The 18,452-nt window shown below is 48.4% G+C and overlaps 2 protein-coding genes across 3 annotated transcripts; both read left to right on the forward strand.

The window, feature by feature from the left end:
* The first annotated feature begins 358 nt into the window (after nucleotides 1-358).
* LOC123036869 (histone H4 transcription factor-like) lies at nucleotides 359-13,597 on the forward strand. 2 transcript variants are annotated; one of them, XM_044456373.1, is made up of 11 exons: nucleotides 359-618; nucleotides 1,800-1,975; nucleotides 2,758-2,984; nucleotides 3,921-4,032; nucleotides 4,676-4,828; nucleotides 5,626-5,703; nucleotides 5,792-5,912; nucleotides 6,812-6,950; nucleotides 7,815-7,939; nucleotides 9,069-9,372; nucleotides 13,536-13,597. In XM_044456373.1, exons 2-11 carry the CDS (start codon nucleotides 1,810-1,812, stop codon nucleotides 13,575-13,577), a joined length of 1,467 nt encoding a protein of 488 aa, XP_044312308.1. In that variant the 5' UTR covers nucleotides 359-618; nucleotides 1,800-1,809; the 3' UTR covers nucleotides 13,578-13,597. The 2 variants fall into 2 exon arrangements, with proteins under 2 accessions (XP_044312308.1, XP_044312307.1); XM_044456372.1 differs by lacking the exon at nucleotides 13,536-13,597 and having other exon boundaries at nucleotides 9,069-10,509.
* Nucleotides 10,657-17,663, forward strand: LOC123036870 (sushi, von Willebrand factor type A, EGF and pentraxin domain-containing protein 1-like). Its single transcript, XM_044456374.1, has 7 exons — nucleotides 10,657-11,465; nucleotides 13,533-13,667; nucleotides 14,880-15,047; nucleotides 15,459-15,662; nucleotides 15,778-15,873; nucleotides 16,950-17,004; nucleotides 17,529-17,663. Exons 1-6 carry the CDS (start codon nucleotides 11,390-11,392, stop codon nucleotides 16,958-16,960), a joined length of 690 nt encoding a protein of 229 aa, XP_044312309.1. The 5' UTR covers nucleotides 10,657-11,389; the 3' UTR covers nucleotides 16,961-17,004; nucleotides 17,529-17,663.
* Nucleotides 17,664-18,452: the final 789 nt, after the last annotated feature.

Below are 18,452 nucleotides of genomic sequence, written 5' to 3' on the forward strand. Positions count from 1 at the left end.
TGGGGGGGGGGGTTCCTCTCTCCTATTTATAGTCTTTTCCTAATTATATTTGCTTTCGCTCATCATCATCATCATCATCATCATCATCATCATCATCATCATCATCATCCCTACTAAGAACTTCAATACACCGCGGAATCATTCGATGAGGAAGACGTGTTCCCAGCCGGACCAAATACCGCGACACTCTCTTCATGTTTTGATAGCCTAACTAGCCCGCCTCTCCTGCGACGCGGTTGGCTGTCCAGACGGTCCCTAGCGCTATAGTTGGCTGAGGGATGCCATTCATCCGGTTTACCAGGTCGGGGAAGTTACCTTCGTGCTGGAAGTGGCGGGGGGGGGGGAAAGCTGGCGGTAACTATGGAAACGGGGCCTAGTGTCAGCCCCCGAGCCACGGTTCGAGGCCCGAAAGCTTTCTTTATTCTTGGCGCTGCCGCCGCTGAGCTCCCAGGTGGGAGGAAGCGGGGGCCGCCTTGCTAGCTCCTGCTTCATCCTACTCGAAGCCCCGGGTGGGGGCGCGTCGCTAGGCACGGGCAAGCAGAAGGGGGCAGTGAGGAGGACAGGCTTCATATATGGCAGGGCCGCCTTGGCCTTCAGGGGCACTTTGAACTGAGAAAGGTAAGGGGCTATGCCGCGGAACACCCCTTTTTCGTCCTTCTACTGAAATGTAGGCCTATGCTTTTATTTGTAGCCCTTCCTATCCTTTGGTCTCAAGGCAGGCTGCAGCAGCTTCATCATCATCCATGGATTAGATTAAATGGCTTGCAATTTAAGTACTTTCTGGTTTGGTTTCCCTTCACCGTCAAGGGAAGTGAATACGTGGAGTTGAAACCAGGTTGATTGTGCCAGAGTTGAACCATGAAACGGGGGGCCTCGTGGACTCACTTGCTAGCTGAAGACTGGGGGATTATTACAGTAACTAACTTAACTAAGTTTGCTGGGGTTAATGAGATAACTAATCTGAAACGCTCTGCTCTTGAGCACATGGTGTCAGGTATTATTTATGATTGTATTTAAACTTGTTGTCAGTGCTTATGTATGACCTGCTTTGTGAGGCTCATCCGAAAAAGGGCACCTAAGTACCTTAAATAAAGGAATAGATTGTCTTGATTTTTCTGTAACGTCTCATTTTACACTGGGTCATGACTCATGCAATCCTATGCATGACTTTTCAGAAGTAACCCCTATTGAGTTCAGTGGGACTTTCTATGTGTAGACATAATATAAAAAATGCATTAAGTATGGATTCCTGTTTTGCCTAGTGCTTGGATTTCACTACTAAGCTTTTCCGTTTTAAAGCAAACAAAAAATTAGTAGCTGTTTGAACTAGAATGGCAAATATTAATTTAAAAAAGAAATATTAAATTTGAAATTATGATTCTATGCAGAGGTCACAACTTCAAAAGGACTGCAAGGAATGTTTCTTGCAATCCTTTATAAATTAAAAATTTAAGCAGGGCCAGAAATGGGCCCTACACCCCAGACCATAAATTTACATGCAGCTCTGGGAATCACATCTCAAATGCATGGGAAGTTGGGAATGAGGGAATACAGGAAAGGTAAAGTTTTCCAAGTGCTTTTCTAAAACCAGGTTACTAAGAGCCTTGCCATAAAATCCCAAGGAATAATGCTGGTTGGGAAGCATGGAGGAAAGGGGGAATCATCACTTTATCCTGCTGGGCCTTTTGTTTTAATCTCCGTTGAGTTAATTTTTATTGTGATATAGGCTAACAGGAAGGCTTCCATTCTTTTTCTGGGAATGTCAGTGGGATTGTTTCTGTTCTGTCTTCTTCCTCCAGCACTCTTACCATGCCTCCTGGGAAGGTAGGCAGTAAGGAAACCTTGGTTCTGCAGTGTGAATGGGAGATGTGCAGCTTTGTGGCCTCGAAGATGGAGGAGTTCTGCGAACATGTGTCGAAGCACCTGCAGCAGCATCTCCGCAGCAAAGATGAAGATGATGAAGTGGATTCTCTTGGTAAGCGGCAGAGGGTGCAGTTAAAAAAAATATGCAAGCAGTCCTGAAGTGGCTTTTAATATAAGTTACTGCATTACTCTCTGAAAATCAATTTTTGTGCACACATTCCAGATTTTCTACCCCTTTCTTCCCAAAATGATTGCACTGAGTTTCTTGATTGGATTAATAGAAAATAATTCATTAGAACCAATGGGGAACCTGAGTTGCCTCAGTGTTTCCCAAACTGGAAAACAGGCTGTCTAGTTTGATGTTGGGCAAAGCTGTATGGAGTGCAGCGGTTTTGCTTCTGTTAGGGCAATAGCCCTATAAGCAATTGGGATTTGTCAAAGTGTGGCTGTGATCAAATAGGACTACAAAGGATGAATTTAAGGGATTTCAATGTTATGGTCCACTTACCTTGGTGATGAATTTAATTAGCCTCTGAGGAATATAAGTTCCTGGCATGGCAGAACTTAAACAGTACAGGAGTTAGGACAATTTACCAAGTATGGCTTTTTGATGAGTAGTGAACAAGCTCAGATTAGCTCAGAAAAGGGGGCACAACTGATAGTTTGAGAAGCATGGAATTACACCTTTTTTAAATGAAAGCATTTAAACAGTCTTAAGTGGGAGGAATCTATGCTTTACAGAAGACAGACAAATTTTTGTGTCTGTGTGTTCCATTCCCAGCGACGGAAGAGAGTATCTGTTCAAAGTTCTTTTAGTTCGTGCATCCATGCCTCAGCTCTGCCAACTTCCATCTACTTGTCCCAAGTAGGAATTTCTCTGTTTTTGCCTTTCAGAAGAATATACCTGCCTCTGGCAGGAGTGTGGGTTCTGTTCTCCTGAGAGCCCTGCTGAGCTGGTCCGCCACGTTTACTTCCACTGCTACCATACCAAGCTGAAGCAGTGGGGGCTGCATGCCTTACAGAGCCAGTCAGACTTGACCCCCTGTCAGCTGGACTTCCAGAGCCGGAACATCATCCCTGAGATCCAGGAGAATTTCCTCTGCCTCTGGGAGTACTGTGAGGTGAGAGATGCAGAATCGGGATGAGAGGTACATCTGAACTGTCAGCTGAGTGTCATGCTTATTAGAACCCCCAAGAGGAGGACAGCCAGAGTCTAAGATGCAGCAAGTAGAGATGTGTGCAGAAAACCTGATCTCTTGTGTCCTTCCCAGAAATTCACCACAGTGGCCATAACAGCAGTGCTTATGGCGACTGTGCGTGTTTCCCTGCGAACTTGGTTGAAGGGAGACTGGTGACACTACACCATTCATTTCCCTGCAAGAGCCCTCCACTGGAGTGGGGTGGGAGGCAGGGAAAAGCTGGAATAGAGAGTGGTGCCAGATTTCTTTTACCAAAAAATGCCTGAGCCCATGGTGAGCAGGAGACATGGCTCCAGTGTAGGAGGCACTTACGGTCACACAAACTCTCTCTATTGCACTGAAGATAACTTTTTATGAATATGGACAAAAGTTCAGCATGTGCATGCAAGTCTCCATTCATTCATTCATTCATTCATTTTGAAGAGCTGCTGATTCGGGGCATGAGAGCCCTCTTGCAGCCCAAGCAGTCTCCATGGTTTATAGATTGAAGAAAGGGCCACAGTGTGAGAGAGAATATTACTATCTCTTGTCCTCTGAACTTTGGAAACCTTTTCCACATGGATCTCAGTGCTGATTAAGGCTAGAAAATCAGCATACAGTACTTCTAGATTCCCTCCTGCTCATCTTGTAGGAGCTGCTACCCCCTGCCCCCAACCGATTCAAGAGACTCCTTAGTAAATTCCTTTTTTTTTTTTAATGAAAATGAGATTTTTATTGTAGTAGAAGCATTTGATTGATAGCCTGCTTTATTACAGAAGTGCTTCTGACGTCTTAAAGATAGCTTGTCTTGCTTGCTGTTTTGCTGCCCCATTAACAGTGCACTAGGAAAACATTCTAATTCCTCTGACTTCCTTTTAGCGTACCTTTGATAACCCTGAGTGGTTCTACAGGCATGTGGAAGATCACAGCTTCTGCACAGAGTACAAGTCTGTCGGAAAGGAGAATCACATGGTCTTCTGTGGGTGGAAGGGTAAGAGTTAAGCTTGTATTAACCTTTGAAGCTGGTGGGGTGGGGAAGGTTTGGTGTGCACTTTAGCAGGCCAAAGTTTCCCTGTTTGCCGCATCTTTAATTCTGAAAAAAAAAAACCCATTTTCTAGAATTTTAAATAAAGTTCTCATACTTGTATCAAATCGTACATGATAATATCCTGATACCTGCATATAACATCACATTGTTCAAACTTTACAAATATTAAATGCCTGTTCAGGTACCAATCTGTAACTAATACTTTAATAATTCAAAAATGTTGACCAACTTTTCTCTAGACAACATTAAATGAGTGTGGTTTTTCCTGTGGGGGCAGGAGAAATGACATTTGGACAGGAAACAGCATCATTTACATTGCTGTCTGAGCAAAACGCCCCTCTCTCTTTTGGTTCATATGAAGGGGGTGGGATAGGCTCGCCTTGACATATTCATGCAGGTAGAGATAGAACCCCAAATCCCCATGCTTGAAAAACACATTTGAGAAGCGTATTGAGGTGGGTTTTGAGAGTCCCTGCGTGAATCAAGTCATTTTCTCAGACTGGTATGCGAACCGTGCAAGTCACTCCCTGCTCTTGTACATGTTTGGGATAAGTCAGGACCCAGAGCGGTGTCTGTTTGGCTCTAGATTGTGACTGTACCTTCAAAGGCCGGTGTAAATTGCGAGAACACCTGCGCAGCCACACGCAAGAGAAGGTGGTGGCTTGTCCAACCTGTGGTGGGATGTTTTCCAACAACACCAAGTTCTTTGATCACATTCGCCGGCAGACTGCTTTAGAACGTAAGTACCTGAGGAACCGATATGTAGTGCCAGAAGAGCCACCAGTGTCTGTGGGCGGAGGCTGTGGGATTATAGTGGGAAAAGTTCTTCTTTCTGATCTTTTCCAAAGCATGTGGCAAGGTCTGCTTTTGCTTGGCTTTTCTGAGCTTACATTTCCATCTGCTAGGACTGTCAACTTATTTTTTGTTCTTAAATGTGCATTTCCTGTACATAGGTGGCAATATCATTAATATCAGTGTTGCCATGTTGAGTTGACATTGTTTTCACTCTGAACAAGGTACCCCCATTTCTTTTTCTCATCCCTCTCTCCTGCTTCTTCCTGAGAGCCTGGACTGTTTCTTTCTGGCAGGCGTATTGGCAGTTGGTAGTGATGCAGAATGGCCATTAAAGCCTCATCTGTTCACTGGAGCGTAAAGTACATGTCCAAATTACCCCAGTGGAAAGAGTTTGCTATCTTGATTCCATTCAGACAAAAATTTGCTGTTGAATTTGCAGAAGAGCTCAGCCATATTCGCAAGTTAATAGTGGCATAATAGGAATCAAAGCGGCTTGTTGTGTTCTTCGTGAAAACACCTGAGTAGAGCGGGATCTCATTTTGTCAGAAGCCGTACAGAAGGTTTGGCAGTCTCCCAAACAGCAGTTCCCTGATGCCCGGGTTTTGCAATAATAAGCTCCAGAAATGGTCTGATACCCAGGAAGAAGTACAAGTTGCCCGAACCAGCTGCGGTCCCAGACTGCTGGGTCTCTTCCTACTGTCTTTGTTCCGTAACTCCCGCATCCGTATTTGCTCCCTCCAGAGCAGCGATTCCAGTGCTCCCATTGCTCCAAGAGGTTTGCAACCGAGCGGCTGTTGCGTGATCATATGAGGAACCATGGTGAGTGAGGCAGGGTCGGCTTTCCCGGCCCCCTTTCCCTGGCTTCCCCTTCCCAGTGGTGAACTCTTCTCTCGTTCCTTCTGCGCAGTCAACCACTACAAGTGCCCCCTGTGTGACATGACCTGCCCTCTGCCCTCCTCTCTGCGCAACCACATCCGCTTTCGACACAGTGAGGAGCGGCCCTTCAAGTGCAATTACTGTGACCACAGGTAAGTGGAGGATGCCCGGGGCACCCAGAAATTCCAGGGCAGGCGGGCCTTCAAGCTTTAGAGGAGCAAAGGGCATTTTTCCAGGTGAAATTCTAATGCTTATTCTTCATGTTGAAAAAATCGGTTGGTCTTTTTCTAAGACTCAGGCAACAGAAAATAGGGTCCAGGGTTAAATGAAATGGAAACATAGACAGCTGCTTGAAACATACCACTTCAGGCCAAACCCTGGACTCCCGGAGCTCCATAAAATCCTTAACCTACCCACCTAGCTAACATGGATTAGATCGGCAGAACATAATGGGGAAAGTGTCCGTATTTAATTCACGTTCTAGCTCAAAGGCTGATCACTTGAAGCAGCCTTCCCTGTCCTTGTTGCCGTCCAAAGCATCCGAAGGGCTCATCACCCCTGACCGTTGGCTGAGGTTAGTGGGAATAGCAGGCGATCCAAGTTACCTGGAAACCACCTTCCTGGGAAAAGCTGTTCTCTGAGGGAAATGCATTTATCTATACTCACAACATTTGTGTGTGGCGCTGTTGTGGTTGTTACATTGTATTTATATCTTTTTCCTCTTGTGAGGAATGGGATATAAAATATTATAAATACATAGAAACAGAGTGAGTCAGAAGGGGTCTCCCGGGCCATCTAGTCTGACCCTGGGCTCCAGCCGGCTCTGCTCACGACATGCCTACCATGTGCATGTCCAGCCTATCCTGGAACACCCTCACCAATGGGGCCTCAACCACCTCCTGTGGAAACCCATTCCATACCCTCGGGATCCTAACTGTCAGGAAGTGTTTCCTGGCATCTAAATGGAACCTTGGTTCCCATAATAAACAAGATAAAAATATCTAGTCTTTGCACTGCACTGTTAAATCCTTCCTTTCCTTTCTTCTTCCAGCTGCAAGAATCTCATTGATCTACGAAAGCACTTGGATACACACAGCAAAGAGCCGGCCTACCGCTGTGAGTTTGAGGCCTGTAACTTCAGTGCTCGATCCCTCTGCTCCATCAAACTGCACTACAAGAAGGTTCATGAGGTGCGAAGGGGGTGGGAAGGAGTTGCAGAGCCTAGAGCTGTTTTTCCTTTGATTTCCAAAACCATGTGGATGCCTGAAGGGCTGCTAGAATCCTTGGAGAATTCCTAGAGGATGTGGGCATGGCAAGAAAATGCTGTGAGCTATGGATGGAAGGAAATTTGTTTAGTTTTGCAGCAAAAAGGTATAGCACAGAGCCGACTCATCATTTGCACCTGGTAATTTTGTCCTTGGAAAATCCCCTAAGTCACAGGAAGAAGCTGTGGCAACCTTGCCCCTTCATGACTGGGTATCCAACACTGACCTTCCTTTGACTTGAAGGGTTTCACTAAAATTGTTTACATAATTTCAAGCCTGTCTTTGTATCCATTTTGCCTAAGTATTTGTCCTAGAAACCAAAATTATGACAGCTGATGCTCAGGATGCTGGATTTCAAGTGCAGGGCTTATTTCTTTTGATCAATGATATGCTGACAGAATACAGTAATCCTCCAATTTGCTGCTTTTTGAAAGCTCCCCGAATCTGAAATATAGAGAGCCTTTTTCCTGGTTTACACACAAGCCACTGTAGAGCTTCTTGTCATGGTGGCTACAGCCCTCTGAATATTTGGTGCATATTGCACATGAGCCTGGCAAGTGTGGGTCGTGGGGGCGCTTGGTAGGCCACCTGCAACCTAGAATGCAAGCCACCCTTCTCAGCAGTTCTCTCTGCCCTCACAAGTGATTAGTAGGCGCTTAGCGCAGTGGCCTGGCGCCCCGACAGCCTGCCTGGGCCAGCAGGCCCCGGTGGATCGCATTTGCCTTGTGAACTAGGCCTGTTGCTAACGAACTTTGCATAACGTTGGTTTTCCTCATTGCGTCCCTGCAGGGCGACTCGGAGCCCCGCTACAAATGCCACGTCTGCGACAAATGCTTCACCCGTGGAAATAACCTGACGGTGCACCTCAGGAAAAAGCACCAGTTTAAGTGGCCTTCGGGCCACCCTCGCTTCAGGTATGCAGACTTAGGGCTGGGTCCAGACACTGCCGCCTCCCTGTTTCATGGCTCAGATCTGCAGACCATGGCATCAAACAGCCTTTTGGGGAGTGGGCTCCAGCAAGCTGGTGGGTGCCGCTTTGTAGTCAAAGCACTTTGCAGGTGCGGTAGGGCTGGCATTTGCCAGGCTGTTGAAACCTTAAATCAACTTTCAGGTTAGGGTTGTTAAAATGCAAATGAGGGTAGGTGGTGACACACTGTTCTTTCGCCTTGAATTCCCCCGCTGCAAATTGGCTGGGACCACTGCATGTCTGAACGTTCAGTCCAAATCTTGAGCGCCTTTTTTCTGGACTGGAGCAGAACAAGCAAGGAGACTGAGGCTTGCCGCCTGTCTCTTCGCCACATCCCCGAGGGTTCCTTTGGTGCAAAGCAAGTCAGAGGCAGTCACAAAGAAAAGCAGCTGTGGCAGCTGTACCCCGGGGCCTTGTGGCAGGTGGGCCAGTGCTGATGGTGTCTCAGCCATCTACTTTGTCCCCACTTGGGTGAAAGAAAGCAAAGCTTCCGCTCTGACCCCAAAGCCTAGGGACAAAAGTAGAACCTCTGCTGTTCCTTAGGACAGCTGGATGGTGGGATGGGTATTTGGGCAGCCCAGCGATTCCTTGGTACTCCATTTTGCAGAGGGATCCAGAAAGGAAGCCCAAATCAAGCACTTTCTGTAAAACCCCCAGTTCGGAGCACACTGCACTTGGCACGGCAGTCGACCTTGCTTTGGCATGGCAAAATGTTTGTTCTTCTGTGGGCAGAAGTTTGACCCATTTCCTGCTACACTGATATCTAGACAGGATGATGAATAATTGTCCGTTGGAGCCAAATACAGCCTCCAAGGCATTTTATCAGTTTGTGGTACAATTTCCATATAAAGAATCATGTTAATTTGCCTAAGAGGTGGCATGCCGGCTTCCCAGCATGTTCTGTGGTCCCATGTGAGCTGGTCATCCCTCTCTCTGCCTTCTCTGCTTCGCCTGGTGTTTTGACATTCCCGTGGCCTTCCCTTTATAGCATGCAAACCACTGGCGTCCATTCTCCATAGCAGCATGCTATGATGGTTGGGAGCCCTGCTTATTCTTCCCTCTGCGACCCCATGTAGGTACAAGGAACACGAGGATGGCTACATGCGGCTACAGCTGGTACGCTACGAAAGTGTGGAGCTCACGGAGCAACTCCTCAAGGACCGGGAGAAGCAGGGGGAGGTGCTGGGTGACGCGGCCCAGTGCGTGGTGCTGGCGGGGGCCGAGGGCGGCCTGCAGGGCATCGTCCTCGAGCCCCCGGCGGAGGAAACTGCCGACGTGGACTTGCAGGTGGCTGTGCCTGCCCCGGGCCCCGCTCAGCAAGACGCCGACGCACCCCCCGACCGGGAGCCGAGTGCGCCCTCCAGCCCCATCCTCCGCGTGGTGAGCAGGACCAACGAGCGCGGGGAGAGTGAGACCGTGTACTACGTGATGGCCAGCGCACCTTTGGAGAGCCGAGTGGTTGTGCCCGGCGGGCTGACCACCGAGGCAGAGGAGAATGTCATGGACAGGCTCCAGAAGACGGCGGAGGAACTGGGCATTCAGATTGTATGAGGCAGCAGCCTGGGTGTGGAACATCGGGCCCCGGCTTCCGCTGCTGGCGGGGGCTGCGGAAGGCCTGCTTCAGGTTCCCCAGCCTCCTTAATGCGCACTGCGGGAGCTGAGGGCGGTCAGCTGTGCTCCCCGCAGCAGTGTGCAGGGGACCTGTTCATCCTGGGCTCCGTGCACACAGGTGCTCCTTTGCCCTGGGAGCTGTGGCACCTGCTGGTGCTTGGGGGGTCTGGCAAAGGAAGAGGGAAGCCCCAGAGCTCGGGACAAGGGCTGCTTCGCCAGAGAGCTCTTTGGGAAACGGCAGCCGGCTGTGCTTTGGAGCCCTTCCAATCAATGCAAAATATTGGGGGCAGGGTGAAGAGCTGGGCATTCCAGGAGGCTTATTCCCCTGCTTGCCTGTCTTGGATCATCCCGGTGTCCTGCCAGAAATGTTCCTGTTTCTTTCGTCTCCATCCCGGCCAGTCCTCTTCCTCGCCATGAGCCCCACACTCAGACTTGGTTGTTCCTCTGCTGCATGTCTAACCACTGATCCCCCCTTTTAAGCCTCGTTTGTCTCAAGCCTGCCTGTTGGTTCCAGCACTGATCTTTCGGTGGCTCGCCTGTTCTATGAGCGAGGAGCCAGAACATTGAGAGCCTGTTTTCAGTTGCTACTCCAGGGTTAGTCACTTCCTGCCTTCATTTTTTTTTTAAATTTCACTGAGCTGCTTTCTCTTTGTGGCTTGGGAGCCGCAAGGGCAATGTGTGGAACCACGGGCTTCATGTGCGCTACCTGCTCCGTGTCTCCTCCCGCATGGCCCAAGCACTGCAGGGCGGTTTGTGCTCGGGTGGCTCCCGCACCATAAAAAGACCAAGCAGAAAGCGGGGCTGCTTCTGGCCAAGGGTCCTTCCCGCATGCTGGGGGTTCCAGCTCTGGCTTGCAGGGTTTATGTTGTGACCGGAATAAGAATTAAAAGCAAAACTTAACCACAACCAGGTCTTGTGTCAGGTCTGATGTGTGTGTGTGTTTTTTTATCACCTATCTTGGAGGTGTGAATGAGTGGATCAGACCTATTTGAAGAAGCTAGATTTTATTTGAGTCCAGGGGCTACCAAAGTGATGATGAGTGAAGGGGAGCTGCATTATGTTTAAAAAAATCCTTTGGGACCACGGTGGGATGAGTTTTGTTCACGTGTTCAGCGTCTGATTACCAGATTGGAGTTGGGAAGGCGCTTCTGTTCCACCTTGGATGTGGCTACTCTGGAAGTGGTTGGGGAGGTGGTAAGCTTGGCTCACTTGCTTTGTTATTTGGAGGTATAGCCACGCAGTAACCTTGTTGAAGTGGGTAGAAGCACCGAGAGGTGCTGGCTTGCTCAAAGAAATGCAGTCTGAGGCCTTCAGATCCAAAACCCTGTCCCACTGCACCGTTCTGCCTTCTGTGGATATTCTGGGAAGCAACAGGGCCCCCGCTGTTTGGAAACCTCTCACTCTGCTGTGGCTACTGTGCATGTTTCCAGTCCTGATGTTCTCGCAAGGTTTGTGGAAGTGGGAGAGAAAGTGTGTCAGTAATCGCTGCTTGCTTTGAGATTATCTGTGTCATGACAGGAGGGGTGGGGGGGAGGTCAGCAGAAGGATTAATAGAAGCTTCCCAACCTCACCCTTGTATTTTCTTCCCTGACCTGCATCTTGGCACGGAGAAGCAAATATTTTCTCCATGTCAGGAAAGCACCTGGGCTGCTTCAAGGCACTTGGGCAACCCATTCAACTTGGCCAAGCTGCCCGAGGAAGGCGAGGGAGCATCTTCCTCGGACTTCATGTTCTTTGAAGGGAAAGGGGTGAAGCTCCCCGAGAAGGTTGGGGGCCCAGCTCTGCGATGTGTCCAGTGGCACTGAGAACTGTCTTCTTCGTCCTCGCTGTGCGGGGGTTCCTCTCAGGTGAGGAATCGGAAGGTAAGCCAACTTACGGAGCACACGGTTAGAAGGGAGGGACCAAGTGTCGTCCTCCCAAGGATGGGGAGCAGTATCTCAGGCCTGTTTTCTGCACAAGCCAAAGTGCAAACGCCATTTCCTGGTCAGGGTGCAATGGTTAAATGCACCTATTTTAGCATTCATCTTGGCTAGAAGCACTTGAGCTGACCTTGAACTCGGCCTCGGTCGCATGTCTGCAATACGAGGATAAAAATGCTGGTCTACTTTTTTAATGTCATAGTTCAAGAAAAAGATTAAGTACATGTGTGTGTATACAGACAGCTCTGTATTACAGTGAACTTGAAAATAATTAAGCAAAATACCTACTTTTATGGGGCCTTTGGAAGAATTGCTGAAATAATATTTCTGAAATGCTTTGAGCATTTTCATATGGAAAGCAGTCACCGTACACCCAAGATGTTATTTCTGCATCTAAAATAACATGTTTTAGTTAGCATGTTTTAAAAATCCACCAAATTTTGAATTTGCAACCCGAAACTGGATTTTCCAAATGCTACATGTGGAATTAAATTTTGAGAACTTAAAAGTTTCGGTCAAATGTTCAGCAGCAGATTATTTGTTCATTTATTATGTTTTTGATCTACCAGTAATGGATGTTCTCTTGGCACGTTGCAAACAGCTGAAAGAATAAAATGTGATAGAACTAAAAGAATAGCACACTGAGCAACATCGTTGGGAATCCCCAGATAATGCCATGCAGTCCCAGTCTCCAGTCTTAATTCTGACATCAGTCATGATTTGGAAAATGTGGTAGATAAAGTAAAATGAGACTATTCAAAAATACAATTAAAGTTTTTGTAATCCTATTTGAAATAGACCAAAGTTACTGGACACATTTCCCCCTTACCAGCTTTGTTTTAGATGTATACATCTTAACCAATTTGTTTCAGTTACAGATCATTTCAGCCACTGTAGCTGTTTTTCTGTTATTAAAATCAAATTGCACTTAAGAATTCACTTTCATGTTTGACTGGACATAAAGTAACTACTTACAGAGTAGCTACTGAACTGAAAGAGTGCACAATCTTAAATATAAGGATACTCAAGCATCTTTCCCCTTTTCTTACCTGCTCTGTGCAATGGAAATTCAAACATCCAGATATTTTGCCGATCTTCCACAACAAATGCAAGATTCTTTTCGCTTGGGCTTTAGTTAACGGCACATGATAAATTGTTTCTTCCATGCTTAAATCTTGGCTGTGCATTAAACATTTTAATCCAAACCTCTCTTTTCTCTTCAGTTTGTTTTCCGTGACTTAGCTTCTTAATACATGTACCTGCCCTTTTTTCTTCGGTATGGGATGCTGTATATTGTGCCACTGTGTGTGTAAAAGCTTCAGGTATTAATGATTTAGACTTCCCAAGGTACTAGATCAAAATGATTGCAACATCCACTTACATCAGGCCTGGAATGGGGGGCTGGAGCAGCGTTTTGGCCCCACTTTGGGGTGGGGGCTTGTGTGCAAAGAGCTTTCCCGTGCCACCCACAAGAGCACACCTTGCCTGGCATCCAAACAATGAACATCTCAGATCATTCTCTTGCATGCAGTCCTACATTATATGCAAACTAAAAATAATCCACAGGCTTGCAGCATTTTGGTCTTTGTGGGGGTCTCTCTTGCAGGTCACCAATGTCCTAGTCACCTCTTCTTAAATCCACTGGACCACTCTTGCTGTAGTCTGTTTTTATTCATTTGTAGCAACTTTCAATATTTTTAAATTTTATTGGTTTAATTATTGCTGCCTTTTTTGCTTTATGGTCAAACTTTTTATTTTAAATGTTTACAAAAATGCCTCTGTTGACATAGCCCCTTTACAGATTCTAACATGGAAATATGGAATATTAAAATGCCCTGATGACTTTTCCCCCAACTCTTTAGCAAGAGGCACAGTGCTGGATTTCTTTATTTCCAATGTGTTACTGCATTTGGCAACCTTCTGCAGCTGTCCTATTTACCTGTACCAAGCTGGATTTTTTAAGGCAAAAAATATTAATTTTTATTACTCTGTGAATTCTGCTTCTTCTGGTAGATTTGGACACCTACTGGTCTGGAACAGCCCCAATCTGCTTAGGAGGGTGCAGAGGAAAGCACAAAGAATTGAAGAGGAGCCAGTGTGGAAATGGAAGCTGCTGTTGGTTGGGATACAAATCATTTTGTAGAGGTATGAGCCAGGGTGATGGATTGTGAGTTGCTCTTGAACTTGGGAAACCGCAGTGAAATTCCACCTGCACTAAAAGTTTACTGGGCAAGTCACCACCGGAATCTTTACCCTACTCAGATCAATAAAATCTGGATCGTGCTTGCAGCCTTTGTTAATTAGGGTAGAACAAAATAGAGATTGTGAGTCACTTTGCTAATGGTACGGGAGTGATGGGAACTGGAGAGAAATAGGAAGAGATGGAGGATTACACAAGGATAGATCTTAGAAGGATTCCTCAAACTGATGGAAGCAGGGATGATTCAGAAGGCAGTTTATTATTTAATCTATATCCCACCTGTTTTCCTTCCATGGAACTCAAGGCAGTTTACAGAATTCTCTTCCCCCTTTCAATCTTATCCTCACAACAACAACTCCTCTGTGTGGTAGGTTGGGCTGAGAGTCTGAGACTCACCTGAAGTCACAGGTAGTGAGCTGAGTGGGGACTGGACCCAGGTTGCCTGAGTCCCAGTCTTGTACTCTTAACCACTACGCTACACTGGCTCTCAGCTAGCCATAAGATTTGCCTGGGCCCTACCAGTTCACTGACGGTGCACTTGTGCATGTGGAAGGTACATGGTGGAATAGGCTGTTGCCTCCCCGATCAGGGCTGGAAGCCGGATCAGCACCACTGGGCACCTGCCGGAAGCCCAGCTTGGCTCACTTACATGAGCCCCCTGGAATCCTTCCTCCACACCCCTGCAGCCAACTTGTTGCTCCAGCCAGGTGGTGAGGAGGAGCCAATGCCATGGCCCCTCCCTCACTGGTTCTTTTCCTGGCGCAAGCACGGGGTTGCTGTGTTGAGCAAGAACTGCTGGTCAGCAGGGCAGCAAGAAGGTGGCTTCCTGTCTGAGCCTTGCCAAAAATGCTGTCCAAACCCTGGAGCCAGCGCCACCCTGATCGTGTGGTTCCCAGGACTTCTGGCTAGAGGCAGTTGGGAACAGAAGCGAAGGCCCGCCAATTCCTTGCTGGGATCAGAACCACCAACCGGGCATGGGGCAAAGCCCAGTGTTGCAAAACAAAGGCGTTTTGGGGGCACGGCCTGAAACAGGGACAAACTGGCCAACTGGATTCTGCCAGTCTGGGCATTTTCAGTGAGAGCGTCCGTCCTGAAATGCCAGCCCATCTCAGCACTTGGCACAGTGCAAAAACAGCTCTCCTTGTTTCTTTTCGCAGTCAACTGTGGGCGACCAGAAGCAGAGTTCAATTCCATGGTCTACGGCAATGACTGGTGGGTGGGCTCAGTGGTCCGCTACAGGTGCCGCCCTGGCTTCCTGCTGGTGGGGGACCCGGCTAGTGCTTGCCTGTCCAGTGGGCGCTGGACCCCCAAACCCACCTGCCTCCGTAAGTAATGACCTGCAGAGGGCTCAGGAGCAGTGAGTGCGTCATCTTAGAAGCAGCTGGGCGTATTAGAAAAATGTTCTTCTCATGTCTGCTCCTGCTTTATATTCTCAACCACCCTGCAAAGTAGATCGTAGTGATTAGCCTGGCACGTGCCTTTCGGGGCTGGGGCAAGTTTGTCCTGAGCAGGTAGAAGTCTGTATTTCCTGAAATTCACCTCGCCACAAGGCATCAACGCCTAGTCCTGCCACTGACACAGAGGGGATGTGGCTAGCCATGAATTGCTGGCTCGGAAGGAAGGGCCCCGTGTAGCACACTCCAAATAAAAGGCTGGGTTGTGTGTCTTGTCCTTTGGAGCCCCTTTTGCTTTTCCCAGACTCCCTTTGACTCTTTCTGACTTTTCCTTCCACAAAGGGATCTGCCTTCGGGGCCGGATTGAAATCAACGAACGGGACATCGATGGAAGCTGCTCCTCCACCTGTCCCCACAAGGCACACCTGGGACCCTCTGTCAACCATGGCTGCATCAAGATCTCCTCCTGCACCACCAAGCAATCTGGCTGGACCCGCTGGTTCTTCCGTTGTGACTTTTGTGAGTGCGAGTGCTACATCCCCTGCGGTGAGTGTCTTCTGTACCTGGAGGGGAAAAGGTTTCTCTGATCTGCAGGTGTTGCACGGATTAGAGAAGGTTGCATGTTACTCATGTGTAACATCTTTCCCTTCTACTCAAGCAGAAAGTGACACCCCTGACTTCTGGAAGCCCTCCTCTGCTCCCGTGTCCCTGCCTCTGGATTTCAAAAAGATCTGCACCCAGGCATTGAAGCCTACTGGTATCCTAGTCAACAGGGGCTAGAAACCTGCTTGGTTCCCCCTTCCCTCAGCTGGTGGAGGGTTGGCCTGGGACTCAGGAGGTGCAGGTTGTATCCCCAGTTGACCATGAAGCCAATCACTGACTCAACCTCCCGGGACTGCTGTGAAGATAAAATGGAGAGGAGGGTTATATAAGCCACATGGGGTTCCTTGCAGGAAGAAAGGAGGGATAAAACTATAGTGAATTAATAAAATTTAAAACTGTCAAGTTAAGCCCCTCAAGTTAAGAATGGCCAGTGATTGGGGTACTGGAGGTTGCAGTCTAAAACATCTAGAGAACAACAGGTTCTAGATCACAGGGTTACGACGTAAGAACTGGCATTGCAGAGGGAATAGATGCCTCTTCGGTATAAGCCAAAGTTTAGGCTGGAACTTAACAGAAAAACAGGATTGTCAGCCGATCTACAGGAGGGGGAAAGCTTTCACTGCCTTGGTCCACCAGCGGATGGCTTGATAGGTTCATCTGGATCATATGTTACCTTCCCAAGGGACTAGTGAGGTCTGTTAAGCTGAAATAAGGTGACCTTACAAAGGCTTCTCGCTATGGGGCCTGTAAGCTGTAGGGGATCTAAAATAAGGACATAAAAAGCCAGGGATTCAAGGGGTCAGGGTGAAGGATAAATGGTCCTTGAGTGGAAGGGACCCAGAGAAGTGCAGTCTCCGAGTGCCGGTTTGGGGGCATTCCATAAAAAAATCTGTGCCTGAGTCCAGGGTCTCTCTTGCTGTCTGGGCAAAACCAGCCCATTGTCGACATCGAATGTGACCCACGTGGTTTTGAGCCTGGGCACGGTAAGCAGCTGGGCCCAGATTCAGGAGAGACGGCAGAGCACAGCCTTGGAGGCACGCAGAGCTGGCGGGCCACACTCTTGGTATTCCTGCTTAAGTTAGAGTAATTCCAAAGGTGCCCCGGACTTACTGGTTGGCGTGCGCAAGCGTTGTGCAAGGGGGTGTCCTCTTTCTGGCCTCCATGCCCTTCGAGTCAAAGTGCTCCACACCCTGAATGCAGATGCTAAACCCAACATGTGCTCTTTTGCAGCTGAAAGCTAACACCAGAAGGACGGCCCACCCGTGTTGCCTCCTCTACCTGCTGTGTAAGTGTTAAGCTTGCTCGTGCCCCGGGGCTGGAACTTTAAGCCTGCTTTACGTGATTAAGGCCACAGTCGTGGGGCTTTTGTCTGTCTAAACCTGCACAGGATTCACTCTTCTCTGGTGTAATCAGTTTAAACCCCTTTTCATCTACTACAAAGACATCACTGATTACTTAGGTGGCAAGTCTTTTTTTTTTTAATCCAGAATTATTTTTCATGAAGTGGAAAGCATTTTCCTAGGAAGAGCACTCCATATGAGAGGAGCTGCCTTCTCTAAAGCACTGCAGTGTGTACCTGCGCCGTCCAAAATGACTCAGTTCACCTACGTGCAAATTTGGTCCATTCAAATCCTTTCCATCCTGATGGCCTGGTGCCTTCCCAAGATTGGGGGCTACAGGTACCCCAAAGCGGCTAATGGCACTTTCCAAGGTGGCAAAGGGCACTGGGAGCTGTGGTCCTGAAAGACACCATTGGCTTACCCTTGAGATGTCTTCAACATGCTGATGGCCCCACTGCTGTCTTTTCAGTTTCAGCCAGTCTTAAGCACGTGCCTGACTTCCTCTGGATTCTCACCTGCCTCTTCTTTCTAACCCATCTCGGGAACAGATCTCAGATGCTGGCAACTAGCTAGTTTCAAACGGTGCATGAATAAAACCTGCGTTGCAACGATCGTGCATCTCGGCTCTTGCTGTACACCGGTCACGCCTTCAGACCTCGTGGATGGGGGTTCCTAGATTATGGGCATTCCTTGCCATAGAGATCTGTAGCTTCACCCAGAACACCTGCCTTCTCTTTGCATGAAGACCCAGTAAGATGCTTTGCTGGCATTGAGCGTCCTGAATGAGGGGTGCAAAGGAGGTGGTTCCAGCGCAGGGAAAACCCAGGCTGAGAATGCAGCCATCACCTTCACCTTCTTCCCTCATTGCCTGCTGCCCGTTTGCCCGCCCCTTCCAACTGTCTGCAGTCTGGCTGGTGAGAGAGATCTGGGAAGGAGAGCGGCTGAACCTTCCTTCCAAGGATGAAGCCAAACATGCTGGGTGTGCAGGCCAGTATTCTCTCTGCAGCAGCACACCAGGAACACCTCTCTCTCTCTCTCTCTCCCCTGTCCCACCTTTCCTCAAGCAGGCACAGGTGGAGAATATGTGGCCACGGAAGTGCTGGTGCCAAAACTCCCGTGGCTCTCCCCAGTGGCTTCCCTGCCCAGACACACTTCCTGCTGGTGCATCGGGGCAGCAGACAGGGCAAGGAAAGGTCCCAGAAGGTGGGTTGATCAAGAAAATGAGCAGTGAGCACTCAGGGTTTGCCGTTTCCTAGGCAATCTTCAGCAAAGCGGTCAGCCGCCTGTCGGTAAGGGGAAGGACGAACGGTCCTGGCCTATAATTCTGCACTGCCTCAGCTGCCCTGGGAAATCAGAGGCTTCAGCTGTGCTCCCACGCAGGACATTGGTGAGA

This window comes from Varanus komodoensis, unplaced genomic scaffold, assembly GCF_004798865.1.
Source record: "Varanus komodoensis strain SLA01 unplaced genomic scaffold, ASM479886v1 scaffold83, whole genome shotgun sequence".
NCBI classification, from domain to species: Eukaryota; Metazoa; Chordata; class Lepidosauria; order Squamata; family Varanidae; genus Varanus; species Varanus komodoensis.